The 17019-nt window shown below is 42.2% G+C and overlaps 1 protein-coding gene across 2 annotated transcripts in view; it reads right to left on the bottom strand.

The window, feature by feature from the left end:
- Nucleotides 1–1456: 1456 nt before the first annotated feature.
- The window catches only part of PDE7B (phosphodiesterase 7B), an 891171-nt gene continuing 875608 nt past the window's right edge, over nt 1457–17019 (bottom strand). For both annotated transcript variants that reach the window (XM_069235207.1, XM_069235206.1), the window contains 2 exons: nt 15083–15163; nt 1457–3452 (listed from right to left, as the gene is read on the bottom strand). In XM_069235207.1, coding sequence (XP_069091308.1) covers nt 3238–3452; nt 15083–15163 — 296 coding nt within the window. In that variant the 3' untranslated portion in view covers nt 1457–3237. The remainder of the gene's footprint in view (nt 3453–15082; nt 15164–17019) is intronic.

Genomic DNA, 17019 nt, shown 5'->3' with positions numbered 1-17019 from the left:
CCCATTGAGGCCCACTGTAATCAATGGTGTGACTCCTTTTAAAAGCTGCTATGAGCAGGCATTAAAAGTGCTGAAAAAAATGACGCAAGAAATCTGTTTGATTTCTTTGCGCCATGTTTTCACCCGCCCTAACGCAGGAACGCTCCCTTTGCATACATTATGCCTGGTGCAGGAATAATGTTGCGCAAATAGTTACTTCGTGGTGCACATGCCTTGGTGGGCCACACTACCATAAAAAAATAAATGACGCAAGAATGGCGCAAGGAGGAGCTAGGACTCTTAAATCTGCCCCAAAGTTTTTGGAAAAGTTATGTTTGCATTTTGCCTGCTGCAGACTCTACAAACCCAGGACTGATGTAGAGTCCGGCAAAAGCCGGACATCTGCCAAAAGATGGCAGATATCCCACCTACTTTATGAAGGGTTCTGATTGCAAACCATGGATCTGAAATATGGACCCCATATCCGTCTAGGGAAGCTGCAGCATTGAGAGGCAAATGTATAAGAAGGTGGCGCATCAGCATTGATGCGCCATTTTTCTTGCACCCCCCTAACAGCACAATGGGTGCACGGTATTTACAATATGGTACACCATGGTGGACAATACCACAACATCGTCAACATTTGTGGTGCTATTGTGGTGTTTTTCTGCACTAGCACCAAAAATGTTGACGCTAGTCCAGCAAAGCACAGGGAGGCCTATAGGAGATTAAGGGTGTGTCATTTTAATGCCTGCCCTGAGTAGGAGTTAAAAATGGTGCAGTGTAATCTAGTAAATTTCACTGTGCTTTTTTTGTTGAGCCTCCCTGCGTGGGAACACCCCCCCTTGCATACATTATGGCTAGCGCAGGCATAATGTGGCACAAGGGTGTACAAAATGACGCAATGCATGCATTGATCCACTCTGTAAATATGGTGCAGGGAAATTGCCTCCTTAACGGCACATTAGTGTAAAAATGAAATTGCCACTAGTGTGGCGCAGGGGCTTGTAAATATGCACCAGAGTGTGTTAAAGGCACCCGCTCTTTGGAAACACCTCAGTGACTTCATTACACCATAGATTGTTTCAAGACTAAGGGCAGATTCAGGTGCAGCACCACTTTTCTTGTGCCCCTCAGTGCCTCCCTACCTCCACCGTGTGTGCGTTACTTACAGTTTATGTTAGTGCACTCAAAATAGGCCAGACTGATAATCTGCCACTTTTTACTACTGTCCAGCATTTGCCAAACTCAAAATGAACCCCACATGTTTCTACTACCACAAAAAAGCACTTACCAAAGCAAAACGAAATTAGGTGAAATAGCATAAAATTACAAATATGCAATATGGCTCCACATAACATGCTGGTAGATCTTAAAAAACATTAAAAGTAGACAACTATGTCATCATTATGAAAAATTAAATAATCTGGGAAAATATGAGCATGCAAATATTACAGAGAAGCACTGAAAAGTCAAAGAGATTCAGAAGGTTGGTTTATGAGAAAAACACCATGTACAGAACAAAATCAATGCCACTTTGCAGAGCAAATAGCATACAAAGTATTTTGGCAAACCATGATGATAGGAACTAAACGATTCTCCACCATGGTTTGTAGCCAAAAAAACAGACAGATCACTGTTAACTCTTAAGGTGTCTCTTTCCAACTGGGAACCTGCAGCTGTTGCACCATTCCCTGTTCGGAATGTGCTGTCATGATGAATTTTCTTATTCTGTAAAAAAGCTAAGCACCCTTTATTTTGCTCATTTCCAGCCTACTTCTTCCTTTTTCCCTGACTCAGACACAGAACTAAAAAGAAATCCAGAAAGGTTCAGAGGGAGATGAGGCAGTAATCGAAATAGCCAGGCATGGTTTGTACCCACAATTAGGATATCACTATTGCATTTGTTGGAACAGTAATAATCATTCTCTGCTATTGACTTTCAAAATGGCGGCCTCCACTGGTGTGACATCCAAATAATAAAGAATGGCGTGTAAGCCCTGGCACGCTTTTACTCTCATTCTCACGATTTGAAAACAATTCCATGGAATGATTGTGAAGATCTGGATGCCTTTGCTTCCACTTCGGTTTAATGCTTTAAAACTCTCACACATGACAGTGGAAGGGATGTAACAAAATGGGACATGACCCGACGACGAGGCATTGGAAAAGTTAAGGCCTTTATCTGCAAACCACATCGGCTTGATTGCGTATAAACTCTTCAGCGTATTTACAAACTTTCTTTCGATATTATAACCTCCCGTTCACAGTGCCAACGTTTATACAGGTAGTGATCATACAATATTTTTAAAAATTTGGCATGGAAATCAGCAGAGCAGTATTTACACAAAGTTTGCATGTGTGGATATAAACATATCATTTAAACCAAATATTTGAAAAAATGATAGAACTCTCTAGTGTCAAAAATGTTTTAAGTGTACATGATGGTCTTCTGCCTTGTCGGAGATGCTGAGAAGATGCTCGAGTCATATCGAAAGTGGCATTACTTATTCACAACATTGGCATTTTCCTTCTTGTGTGCACAGAGCAGGCTAAAGTTCAGTGTTTTAGATCCATCAACTAGTGCACAGAATACAAAATCTAAAAAGGTACTGTGTTTCATTGTTGCTATTTTCAATAATGACGCGCCTAAAAATAAGTTTCTTCTTTCAGAAGTGGTCCTCTGAGCTCTGTTGATGCTGGTGGTTGTTGAATGTGCAGCCCAGCTGCTAGACTGAAAATGATGCTTCCAACCCTATGAAGCCACTTCCAGCCTTCGTCACAGTGTAATTCAATGTGGCAACATAATAACCAATCTCCTGATGTTGGTGTGAGTGATGTAGTCTATCATAAAAATGGCAAAATCTCAATAAACAGGCTGATTGGAAAAAAAAAAAAAAACTGGCTGCTGCAACGTTGTCTATCGCTGCCTCTCCCTTGCTATCATTCCTCCTGCCCATTACTTCGGAGCCAATTTCAGGCCCAATTCAATTTACTCGAACTGAGTTTGCCATTTGGGAGGTAAAGGCTCAAATTAAAGCATGGGTGAAATATTGAAGATTGCACCCAACAGCAATGTATGGCAGGATTTCATAACAGCCATTTCCCCCCAATGTCTCTCCTTCTATTGTTTTTTCCACCATCATTCCAAGTTCATGCTGGTGGTCTGGCATCTAGTGGGCTTTCCTCTCGCCTGTCCTGGCGACCAGACAGAAGTCGAACAGAAGTGATGTAGGGGGAAGAACGCCAAGACAGGTGCTAGGGGGCTCCTCCTTCTTTCAAAGTCTGATCGTCCCTCTTTTCAGTCCCTTCATTTAAGTGATCATTGCTCTGGGTGCGTTGCTTGTGGTGCAAGTCCCTCCAGATGGCCTTGTTCTTCCTGAGATGGCTAAGCATGTTTTCAGACAGGCGAGTGTCTCCTGTAAACCGCGCCCATTCATCAAAGAGAGGCTCTGCTATGTAGGTCATGAAGCCTAGAAGGAGACAAATGCATACTTATTTTACAAACCTGAGGCATATGAAAATCCTAGTCTGCAAATATAGGGACAGCATTAATGCCACGTGCAAGAAAAAGAAGTAAGTCATCTGCAATGAAAGACTTACAGCTCGAAATCTACTATCGATCCATGTGCATGCAATATATTGCCACTAAGCGCTTGCATTGATAATAACAATTGTTAATAATGACATTGTTAATACTGACAATGATAATTACGTTTTTTACGAACAGAATGATGGATATCAACAATGGACGGACATATCTGTGATAAGACAACAGTATAAAAGCACAACCCACAATGCTCCAACTCTGCGCTATCTTCAAAATCTATTTTGCAACTTTGTAAATGTTTGGCTGGGTGCATGTTTTATCGAATGAAGCGCTTCAATCTCATTGGGTGTCAGATGGGTCACAGGGGAATCTATAGCAGATATCAAGCTGAAAAACTTTTGTAGATGAGTAACATTTGTCTTTGCATCATGAATCTTCTATAGAAATCCATTATGCTCATATTACACCTCTCTCCCTGAAGAGAATGGAGATTTAAGGTTGGAACAATATTAAATAGTGTACCAGAATGTTTATAACATAGCAGCCAGTCCCTTCGAGAGTTTTCAAAAGCAACACATAACTGTTTGAAGTGTCTTATTATTTTCTAAGTCTGTAAAATGTTGTCCTCTACAATGATCTTTGAAAACGTCTTATGCAGAGGTGGCTGCAGGATGAGTATCGACCCGTCCATTTAACTTCTGGCTTCTGCTGCCCACTTCTGCCAGTGTGTCGTATTTTGTGGTACAAATGGATGCACATAGACATTTCAGATTGCAGTATTAAGCTGTTCTATGCTTCAGCTTCTACGTTCACCACTAAGCTGACCAGTGCGGAGCAGTAGGAGACTAGAGAGAGTATACGAAATGCCCATCTGGAAGCCATGATGTGGTAGTGTGCTTTAAGTTGGGTGAAGGCGATTCTCACCACTGCCTTTTCCATATCTGTCTGTGCAGCCTCACCACAGCAGTTCCTCTGCATGTAAGACTCACCCATACAATGAGAACATGCCACCAATGAAGGGGCGAGGTAAGAAAATATGGTACTGGCTCGTGGTGGGAGTTGTCAGGGCCTGGAGGTTTTGTTGACATGCATATTTTTGTGTCAGTTCCAGAAAGGAAGGTCAGAGTCCTAATCTATGTCAGATTTCTAAGGAAACTATAGGACTATGGGCATATAGATAATATAGAAAGCAGACAATTTTTTAGAAGTCATTAAGTCGCAGTACCAGCATGTGGCAATTGAGTGATAGGTAGTTCTTGGTGACATACTTTGCCGGTCCATGTATCCAATCTTACAATTAACTGAAGTCATCAGATTCTCTATTCTACAAATACACAATTTCTCAGTACCAGCACAGTGTGGATTAGGAGGGGGGTCGCGGTCGGTGAAAACCTGATAGCCTGCCCACCTCTAAATCAGGGAGGGTGCACTGTTGCCATTATGACGGAGAATCCTCACCACCAAACTCTAAATCAGTCCTTTATTGTAATACCTAATGTCCTAAATAGGGTAAATGTAGCTGACCGCTCTCTTGAGGTATGTTGCTACCACTGAAACATCTCCCAACACCCCTTGTTACTGACTCTATTTTAAATGTTAGTAGGACGAACTAATACTTCTTTTTAACTACTGTAAACTACAGACAGCTCTTGTGCCATCTGTGCATAGGATATGTATCAGGCTAAGAAGGCATGCATTCACTGATAAGAACCAATCGGAAGTAGTTTTACTAGGAGACATTGGTAGCACTGTACCTTTTAGGGTGCAGTGACCACTAAAACGCAGACTTGTTCTTATTTAACACAGGAATTCAGTATTTTGTTCTTCCAGTAAATACCTCAAAATGTAAAAAAACAAAAAAACAAAAAAAAAGTCCCCTTTATACCAAACTCTAGGTACGCAGGAACTTTCTTGGTACTGCAGGACCAGGAACGCATAGTAAAGGTATTGTGAGAATAGCACAACACTCTGATATTGTCCTATGGGTGCCACGAAATAACGAGGTACCAATATGACATAAAAAAAATGAAAGCAGCTAGCTGATTGGCCACAAAGTGTTCACTACTCAAAAAACTAAGCCCACAGCCTTCAAAAATAAGCAGAACGCAATTCCAAGAGCACCATTTATTTACACAATGCTATTTTACAGATGGAGGCTGCTCTAGAGAATCTATCGCCATCATTGCTGCAGGACAAACTCCAGCGTACCAGCCCCCTACAAAACCATTCACAGGCCATATCCCTGATGCAAAAATGCTGCCATCAACATTTACAGCACTACCTTTCAATAGTACCAAAAGGAAATCTGTGGGTTGGAAAGCTTTTACCTTTCCATCTGGGCAAAAAACAAAAAGACAATCAAAATGTGAAATGTAACGTGCACCATGTGCAAGCATGTGCTTTACTGGGGCCACCCTGAGCAGTACTATTTGGGCACCGGTGGCATGTGGAAGTACATGCAGGCTATGCACCCCAACCATATTGATCGAGCAGAGATGTAAAGAGAAGGTCAGAGCAGATGAAGGGTTTGAAATTGCACCAGCTGGATTCCTGTGGCAACAAGAGGATGAAAAATGCTGTATTTTGCAAGATAGTGCAAACAATTCACAGAGGTCGTTTTTCTGATGAGACTAACACCTTTTATTTTGTAAAGGCTATGGAGAATCGTTCAAAACACCAACACACAAAAATGTACAAAAACATAAATAAAAAAGTCTCATTAAAAAACCCAACAAGAAAAATAACTACAAAGTTGAAACGCAGTAGTTAATCACTGTTATAAAAATAAATTTTGTTTTTTCAGTTTTAAACCAACAAAGGTAAAACAAATATATTAAAAAAAAAAAAAAACACACACAAATAAGATGTAACGTCCCGTGTTTAATCTGTTTTGCACAATGCTAGAGAATTACTTCAGGGGGCATGAGGTTGGATGCTTGCCGACGGTTGGTAGCAGGGCCTGACCGGAGGCTGGAGCATGTGGCAAACACCTTCTGCATACGGTCACATTCCATGCGCAGTGGCGTTGCCCACTTAATGAAACCTTCACAGGTGTTAAGCTTAGAATATGATCAAAAACCCCAGAAAATCACTGAACAAATCAATGGTTAAGGTGACGTTATAGCTAGGCATAATAAAAAGATCTTGAAGTAGGTAAAACAAATCCCAGAAATTCACTGACAAAATAAAAGATTTAAGTTATGTTATAGTTATGAGCTGAAATGAGAGAAAAACTACCATTTTAAAACTGAACAACTCTTGAAACTCCTCAGGTATAACTTAGTCAGCTAACTATAGCTGTGCCCCTATCATGCACTGCTTATGGCTTTACATATTACATCACTCATGACATGACCTACAATTTGAGTCAGTAGGTTCAGAAAATGCATTAGTTACTGATGAGGCACTACCAGCCAGGCCCTAGGCCCACCTCTCTGTAGTTTGGTAAAATACACTATTTGCTTTACTGAGATGAGTAGATTGACAAACAACCTTACAGCCATGGTTACAACCACACGTGAGTTACACCATATGTAAGTGGATCAACTGTACATTGTACATTTTTCAGCAATGTGCAATGTCTCAAAATCATTAGAGGAGTTCTGAAAATAAATGTCAACTACTTATAAACCTTCACTTTACTTAGAATCTGACTATAGTACTATACAGCAACTATTTACCAAGGCATATGCCAAGACAGCCACAGACAAATAATCAATTGTGAATAGAAGAGTCGCTTTTTTTTGGCAATAGGCTTTGGCTTTAATCCACCCCCAACTTAGAAAAATGTGACGCATGCTTTTTCAACCCACAATAGACCTGTTCAGCCTTAACCTTGTTTAACATGGTGTACTCATTGCACCCAAAACTTTACTGGCACATACCACATGCACCATATAATGTTTTTCATTCACAAGCATACTTGGCTCCAGGACATATGCTATTTACATTCTCTGCACCCATACATGTATCAATCAATCAATCCGTACTTGTAGAGTGCAGCTTATCACCGGGAGGGTACACAGGTGCCTGGATGCTGGGCTAGTCGATGAACTAAGTCTTGAGTTTCTTCCTCAAGTCTGTCAGCAAGGGAGATGCTCTGAGGTGTACGGGGAGGGTGTTTCAGAAATTGGCTGCAAGGTTGGGGAAGGAGCATCATCCTCTGTGGCTACGGTGGATGCGTAGTATCTGTGTCAGGGGCGAGTGAGGCGGAGCGAAGGTTTCTGGATGGTTGGAGAAGTTCAGGCAGTGGTTCATGTATGTTGGTCCTTGGTCATGGAGGGCTTTGTAGGTGTGTGTCAGTAGTTTGAATTAGCATCTTTTCTGGGTGGGGAGCCAGTGGAGGTCTCTCAGGTGCTGGGTGATGTGGGTAATTTTTTAGGAAAGTTAAGAATCAGTCTGTCCACTGATATCTGTATCACCTGGAGCCTTCTCATGAGTTTGCTGGTGGTGCCTGCGTACAGTGCACTGCCATATTCCAGATGGCTTGTGTGACTGTTTTCCTGGTGCTTGTGAGAAGCCATTTGAAGTTTCTTCAATGCATGCATCGAGTGTGGAAGAAGGCTGTGGAGATAGTGCTGATCTGTTGTTTCATAGTCCGTTTACTGTCGATGATGATGCAACGTTGCGGGCATGGTCGTTAGGTTTTAGAGGTGGATCAGAGTTCAGTAGGCCACCAGGTGTTGTTCTACAGGGACCTATGGTTGCCAAAGATCAGCACTTCGGTCTGATCCATGCTGAACTTTAGGCAGTTGTTATTTATCCAGGCTGCGACGTTCTTCATGCAGTTGTGGAAGTATTTTTTTTTTTTTTTAACATATTTTTAAAAAGTTTTAGCATACATACAACTGAACAAGTCAAAAGTCATCCTCTAATTTCACAGGGTTAGATCACTTCATGCAGTTGTTGAAGTTGCTCTTTGTTGTGGTGGGGTCTGCTGAGAGTGAGAGGATGAGATGGGTGTCATCTGCATAGGATATGATGTTGATGTCATGGGTTCTGACGATGTCGGCTAGTGGCCTCATGTAGATGTTGAAGAGGGTGGGGCTTAGAGATGAACATTGAGGGACCTCGCTGATTGTGCTCTTGGGTTGCGAGGTGAAGGTGGGAGACGGATTCTCCACATGCGACCCGTGAGGAATGACGCCATCCATCTAAGTGCGTCTTCTTTGATTCCGATCTGGTGCAGTCTCTTAAAGAGCTTGTGGTGGAAAACGGTGTTGAGGGCTGCGGAGAGAGTGAGAAGGATCAGGGCAGCCAATTCTCCTCTGTTGAGTAGGGTGCAGATGTCGTCTTTGGTGGCAATCAGGGCTGTTTCGATGCTGTGTTTGCCTCTGAAACCAGATTGGCACGGGTCTTGCAGGTTGTTTCTCTCTAGGGTTTAAGTGAGCTGAAGGTTGATGGCCATCTCCAGGACTTTGGCGGGAAAAGAGAGCAGCAAAATGGGGCAGTAGTTCTGGAGGTTGATGGGGTCTGCGGAGGGTTTATGGAGGAACGGTCTGACAGCATGTTTCCAAGTATCAGAAAAGGTGGCTGTGTCAATGGTTGTGTTGAGGATTGTGGTGAGTTGATGGCTGATCTCATAGGTGTTCCTGAGTGGATGGAGTTCATTATGGATGAGGTGTCTGGAGGGTTGAGCTGTTTCCATGTGGTGAGTTGTTGGTCAGGGGTGGTTTCTGTAGGAGTAGGGAAGCTGATGAGGTTGGTGGATTGAGGTTCGAAGTTCCTGTATACTGTCGATATCTTGTTGTGGTAGAGATTAGCTAGAGTATTGCAGAGTTCCTGTGAGGGAGAGATTGAGTTTTCAGTGGCTGCTGGGCAACTCACTAATGACGTTAAAGAGTTCATTGTTGTGAGTGGCGCTAGCCTCGATGTGGTCTGCAAAGGCCTCCTTTTTCGCGTCTTTGAGTTGAGGGTGGTAATTGTTGAGGGCTGACTTGAAGGCGGCTCTCTCTGATGGTGTGCCATCATCTTTCTAGTTGTTTGCAACTGTGTTTCATTGTGCTAAGTTCTGGAGTGTACCAGCTGACTTGTTTGGTGGATCTGCAAGTTTTGGCTGGTTTGATGGGGGAGACTTGGTCAGTGGCACTGGTAATCCAGGTGTTTAACTTTTTCGACTGCCTGTTCCAGGTTGGTTGCAATGTAGGGCTGGTTCTGTGTGATTTTGCTCCAGCTGTGGAAGGAGGTGCTGGAAGGGATGGGGTGGTGTGAGGTGGCACCGCGATGGTGAAGTGGACAATGGAGTGATCAGTCCAGGTGAGTTCCCTGGTATGGCTGTATTTGACTCTGTTGCTGGATGGGAAGATAGGGTCTAGTATGTGTCCTGCTCTGAGTGTGGGGCCTGTGACCAGCTGGGTGAGGCGATGTTGTCCATTCGTTCCAGGAGGTTGGTGGAGTTCGTATCTGTTGGGTCGTCAAGGTGGAAGTTGAGGCCTCTGAGGAAGATGCAGTGCTTGGATTAAAGGGCGAGTGAGGTGATGACATCTGTGATGACATCGCAGAGGCTGGTTTGTGGTCTAGGGGGTCTGTAGGCAAGGGTGCCTTTGATGGTTGTTTTGCTGCCGGTCTAGAGTTGGAAATTCAGGTATTCCATGATCGGCATGGTTTAATGTTTTGTGTTGGTGTAGCAGATTGCTTCCTTGTGTATGATGGCAATGCTACCTCCATGTTTGTTGGTGTGGTCCCGGTGTTTCATCTTGTAGCCACTGGGGTTTGCAGTGGTGATGTCAGGGGCCGATGTGGAAGTGAGCCATGTCACTGTGAGGAATGTCATGTCAGGGCGAGGGTAGAGCTGCTGTCCAAGGCCTAGGTAGTGTGTTTGCAGAGCAATCTGGCATTGATAAGTAGGCTTTGGAGTTGTTCTGGGTGGTGTTGGTTGACGGGTGGGAGTGGCATGGTTTTCTGCGAGGGTGGGTGGTCCTTGGTTGCAGGTGAACTAGCATCTGTGGAATTCTCCTGCTATGGAGTGAGAAGATGTGAGGCAGCAGTTGTTGCAGTGTCTAGGGTCCAGGGCATAGAGATCTGTGGTGGAGTGTCTGTGGTTGTCCGAAGGGCCAGAGCTCCTGGTGCTTGGAGTGGTCCAGGTATGGATAGGAGCAGACGTGTTTGCCTTTAGCGCACCGGTGGCTCACCCAGTGCATGCATCCGCTGCACGGCCACATTGCGGCCTTCATTAAGTAGGTCCTGGGAGGCGAGGAGCAGGAAAATGGCAGGAAAATGTACAGGAAAAAAAAACAGCAAGTGGCACTGGTCCTGAAGCCTGTGGCACAGGGACCTCGAAGGCTGAGCGTAGGGTACAGAAACCTGGGAGGGCTGACAAGCCAGGCTGGCAAGGATGACTTGAGGCAGGAGCAGCTTGGCACAGTGGGTGGAAGGAGGTGACTGGCATCAGGGAGAGCTAGTGAGGACACCGTATGTTAATGCTATATATGACCACAGGCCCTATTGTACCAGCTTTCTTTTTTAAAATGATGTAAGGGTTTTTTGAGTAATGTATCTGCAGTTTTTATTCTGGTTTCATGTTCTTTTATGGCCTTGGCCAAAATAAAGATTTTCTGACTGACTGAGTAATGTGAATAGCTGAGACATTGATGATGTCATCAGTGAAAATATCAGCAATGTCATCAATGATGTTCTTTGAGATTTCCTCAGTGATGTCATCAATGATGTCATTTAGCATGTTAGGAGTGCTGTGATGTGTGAGGTCCAAAGCAGAGCATTGTGGGGGTGTAATATTTAGTTAGTTGACAAATTTATAACTGGTAAATTTCATTTTTTTTGTATTTTAAACATTAGTTCTTATCTCATTTCTAAATTCAATTCAAGGTCATTCTAACTTTTGTTTTGTTCAATGAATTTCTTTTTTGTATTAATTTACATCAATATATTTTTATTCTCTCTAGGTATAATGCCACTTTAATCTTATATATATATCTATATATATGTATATACAAAGTCCGTTCAGGGTTAGAGTGATGCATAAATTATGCAAAAAAGAAAAGAACTCTAGGTAGTTCCCAACTTTAGGTGGAGAGCAGCTCCAATAACGAGCACCCTGCAACGCCTGCGACACTCTAGGTTTGCTAATTTCAAATGTCTGTTTATCTAGCAAAGTTTTTAAGCATAGGATTAACACAGTGCTATCCATGCCGAGTTAGACAGGGATATAGATATAGATATAGATATATATATATATATATATATATATATATCCCCCAATGCTGTCATTTAACAGCATGCCCTTGCTGCCAGTGCAAGCATTGGAGACTGACTACTCTCCAAAACAATCTCCTTTACAAATGAACGCTACTCCTGGATGCTTCGCATTTCCAAACTTTTAATGACCATTCAACCGCATCTCGCCAAACACCGACGCGTTTTGAGTACCAAGTCTTGTTCATTGTGAACAAGACTTGGTAGTTGAAATGCATTGTGTTTGCCAAGATGCCGTTAATTGGTCCAAAAACATGTTTCCCCATGTTAAGTTCTATAATGATTTTGAACACAACCACAGCGCGAACCACTGGACAGAATAAGACCTAATTTGGCAGAAAGGTAACTCTCGGTCCAGAAAGTGCCTTTTTGTTATTTGGTGTAAATCTGTTCAGTAGTTTTTGAGATATTTAAAGAAAAACAAATTTGTATATCTGGGCGGAGACTAAGCACAGATCTAATGGTGAGGTCTGATTGGCTGCCAGCACTTCCTGGTTGTGCCCACTATACATTATGGCACCCCACTGAAATTCATTGTAGGGAATGGCAAGTTGTGAGGGACAGAAAAAGGAGGACGTATAGAGGGTGATAACAAATATTAGTTACAATATAAATAATTTGTTGATGGTAACACACTCATTTTAGGAATTATGGTGTGTTCTAAGGTGATTTTATTTTGCTAGGATTTCATCAATCAAGTTTGAGAGAAAACTGTTTTCTTGTGATTTTCCCATTGAGGTTATAGAAGGTGCTCCAGAAGCTAAATTGAGAGCATATTTTCACCAGCCATATGAGAATGAAGTCAGAAATTCACAGTAAAACATACTTTCAACAGGAGCAGCCTGTCAATTGATTCCCCTGTGATCTACTGCAGCCTGTCAGAGTGTTCTAAGGAACAACTAGAGCGCTAACAGTCTTACATATGACAAAAGTATGGCACACCTGAAGTCGTCTTGATTGAATAAAACTGGCAAAACTTAAAACATTTAGGGACATATTTACAAGCCCCTAGCGCCACCAAAGCGTCACTTTTTGTGATGCTCCGGTGGTGCTGTGTAGTGCGCCGTATTTACAAGGTGGTGTTAAGCCACTTTCTGTGGCTTAACACCACTTTGTAAATAAGCCCCCTTCATAAGCAGCACTTTGCCTGGAAAGGACGTGCAGTAGGTGTTGCTGTGGGCGTTCCATGTCAACATCCATTGCATTTTGACGCTGCCCCAGATTTACAAGAAATGTAAATCTGTGGCAGTGCCAAAATCTAATGCCACCTCAGGGGTAGCGTTAGAATGGCGCAACGAGGAAAAGCGCTTTCATGTTTCATAGTTTTTTGCTCTTTCTATGTGTGCTACATTCTGCAGCACACATAGAAAGAGAAAATCGCCATTGAAGATTGTTTTTGTGCAGGAAGGTGTCCCTTCCTGCAGAAAAAAAACAATCTCCCCCGCAACGCAGCCATCCTTGCACCATGGCGCAAGGGTAGCTGCGTTGGCACTAGGCAGCTAACTGAGCGCAAGGGGAAACACAGGCGTGTGCCATATTTTTGTAAATACGATGCATCCCTACGTTTCAGAACTGACGCAGCGTGACACAGCCAATTTTGGTGCATTGCCACGTTGCACCCGTTCTTTGAAAACATGCCACTTAATTTAAAAAGGAACAAAATGAGGGGGTTCATTTTGTCATAGAAATTATGGTTTGTGTTGTAGAAAGAAAACATTTGCATGTTTTAAGTGAGTTCTCAAATATCTTTCACTTTTATTTAATTAAAACATTCTGACATGTGAACTGAAATATGTACTATCAACACCAGCAGCAGACTGCCAGTTAACTCCCTGGTAATAAACAGCTTTTCTACTGAGGATACTGCAGTAAATGAGGAAATTAGGGAGCCAGATTATGCGTCCAACACCCCCCCCCACCCCCACCCCCCACCATGCATGGCAATGGGCATCTTACTTAACATTAAAAAAAAACTAGAAATGCACTGAAAAAAGCAAAGGTTACAGGGCCATTATAGTTAGGTAATACAATTTAAAAAAAACTTAAAAATTCACTAAAAAACTAAGTTTACAGGGACATTCTAGTTATGTTCAGATTTTACACGCACAAAACCATAGAAATTCAGCTGTTATAGTTAGTTATTTCAAGTAACTATAGCACATGCCCTACAGTAACTATAACGTGTACCGTCACTGAAGCTGGCATACTGTGCAAGTGGATAGGCACAGCCCTTCCAAAGTCTGTTTCTGCAGATAGCCAAGGGGACACCCTTTCCACAAGAGTGTTTCAACCTCAGAACATCCATGGTGGTAGCTGTTGTACACTACAAGCAGCACTCCATGTTTTTCTCTAATGGGTGTGTGGGGCCTGCTGCTGTCATCAAGACAGCCAATGTGTAAAAAAGTGGTTAATCCATGATAATGGAGCAGAACACTGAGCAGAATGGTCATGCCCTGAGGAGACTAACCAGTTTAGTTGGTTCAATTTAGGCTGAGTAGGCAGCTACATGCACTGGGTAAAATATTATTTCATATTAAAGTTCAGAGTGTTTTCTACCACAGTATCATTGTAATGCCTCCCCATAGACCAAAGGTTCCATAGCTATGACTGGTTTGGTCTTAGTATGGAAAACGTCCAAGAAAATATAACACATCCAGTTTTTAATGGAAAGAAAAATGCTGCATTCATCATGTGTTCAAGAGGTGAGCTTGAGTCCTGGAGTGATTAAATGACTGAATGTGCTGATTGCAAAATGAATGCATTTTGAAAGTTTATTAGTTGCTGAGAATTTCAGAATGCAGAACACTAGCATTCTTCTTACTAAGTGAAAGTAATTCTGTGCCAACTACACACATCTACATGTGCAAGAATAGGCATTTGTCAAAAAGTTTTCATTGTATGTGACTTGCATTTAACATTCGGCCATTTGTAATATTCTGCTAAAGTGCTTTTTCTCACAATTCATGTTTGCTTGTTTCACAGGCCATTCTCGGATCCATTTCTTCAAATATTCAACATGCCCTTCTGCTGGATTTGAGGTTTAGTAGAGATTAAGATTGTGAGATTTTACAATACCAGACAAACTAGGATGCTCTTCAAACTCTCAGGCACATTTCATCAACTACATTATGCAAACACTAGTTATTCCAGTATCCCTAATAAACTGGCCCTTTGTACCTTGCTATGAAATTCTAAGTTGGCCTACTTTGCATGTCATCCCACAGGGAAAGCAATGCGGAGGAGCTTCCCGACATCATTGCCAAATCTATACTTTGGGCACTGTGAATATACGGATTTTAGCGTGGTGTGCAAACCTAATATTACTTTGTACAGTTAACTCACCGATTTGAATGCTGGGTATCGTATCCTTTTGCTGATTACATAGTGGGCTTATTTCCAGTTCAAATTTCCTTTCAAGATCTCCTAAGCAGATAGATGAGAGAAAACAAACAATTTAAGCCATTCCTCAAATTTTTATATTCATCTAATATTAACAGGAGGGAATGATTGTTAAAAATAAGGGGGTGGGGGATCCCACACGTATATTAGTAGAAGTACCACCTACACTGTACCCAAAGTCATCAGAAATTATCCTACTGCGTAATTGACAGACTACTACAGAAAACACCAACATTGATCTAAAACAATGAACATTTTAACATTGTCACTAAAGTGGAAAAAAACAAATCGAATGGGTTTCTGTTTTACATCTATATTTGCTAAGAGAGGTAAACAAGCATTTACAATGCAATGGGTCTCGCTCTTGCTCGAGTTAAAGCTATTAGCATTATGAATTTCTAACCAGACTTTTCTTGCCACATAAACTGAATATGATAAGTAAAACAGTTTCACATAAGCGAGCTGTCAACCGCCATGAGTGCGAAGCAGATGCACAAAAGGCAACAAAAGTTGCTAGCAGTGAAATGTATTGGCAAAAGTGCAATTATCCATGCAACAAGGTCGATGTCATGCAAAGCACTCGGCTACTGCCAGTGAGATAGCGCTGCCTACAAAATAAAAGTAGTCAAGAAACCATACGGAAAACATGGAGCCTTGTATGTTTTCAGTAGTTGGCTGGCGCGCTAGAGGAGGGCTAAACATCAGAAAAGTCATGACGTATGCATGCTTTCCACTAATGAAATTAAGCAAATTTTAAAAGGCAAGCCCACAAACCAACCAAACTGATGGGCGTGGTTACAAGCCCATAGATAGATTAGAACAATAACAGAGCGCTTTGCGCGCTCAACCCTTAAAAGGGGAAATTATTAAAAAAAATACTGCATGCTGTTTTTGTTAAAGGGTAAAGGCACGTACAACTGTCTCTCCAAAGCAAATCCATCATTGGTTTAGCATTATCCTTAGTAAATTAGTCTGAAAAAGCATGTAAGTGACAAAGCTGGCAGCTGTGGTCTCAAACACCACTGAAATGAAATCAATACAGGGACAAACTCCCGGTTTTCCCGTTTTAAAAGCATTTTAAAAGTTAAATTGCTAGATTTAGAAAAAATAATAATCACAACATTCTATCGAGTTGTGTTTTTCCTGAGTCTGAAGGAACGAGAGAGCGCAGTGACCAATGATCACTCGGATTTGTGAGCAGACTTTTTTCTCTGAGTACAAAAGTGCAAGCTAGCTTCCCCTGTTATAGGTAGTTTGGGATGGAGACCTCACAGTTGTCAAAATGTTTATGACCTGTATGTTTTAAGCCATGTTATTTAAACATATTGGCTAAAGAATCACGTTTTTAGGATTTTGCGCTTACCAAAATCGGCAGGTCTTGGTAGTTACAGAGCACTTTTCATTTCTTAAATTCTGGCAAGTTTGACATACCAAAATTTACTAGGGATGTGCACTTTATTAAGCCCAGTGCAATAACCATCACATCAGTCCAAACTGCGATCACAATTTACCAGGGCACTCGTATTCAGACCGATACGTGAAACATGAATAGCACAGCACAAATACTGACCAGTAGTTCTTGTGCACTAGTGAGATTTCAGGTTTGAGAATGGCTTCTTCCTCACTGAAGGGCCCATATACTAATATTTCACACAGCGCAGCAAGTCACCTTGCTGCGCTGCGTGAAAGGGAAAGGGCAGGAATGCATAACATAATATGGTAATTCCTGACCTTTCCTTGTCTCTTTTTGGCTGCCTAGCACCAACACAGGCACCCTTGCGCCATGGTGCAAGGGTGCCTGTATTGCAGACAGGATTGTTTTTGTGCGGGAAGGGGCACGTTCCTGCACAAAAAAAATCCTCTGAGGCATTTTCTTCTTT

Source organism: Pleurodeles waltl, chromosome 5 (assembly GCF_031143425.1).
Source record: "Pleurodeles waltl isolate 20211129_DDA chromosome 5, aPleWal1.hap1.20221129, whole genome shotgun sequence".
NCBI lineage: Eukaryota > Metazoa > Chordata > Amphibia > Caudata > Salamandridae > Pleurodeles > Pleurodeles waltl.
Note: the sequence above shows the minus strand (reverse complement) of the source record. Positions and strands in the feature narration are given on the sequence as shown.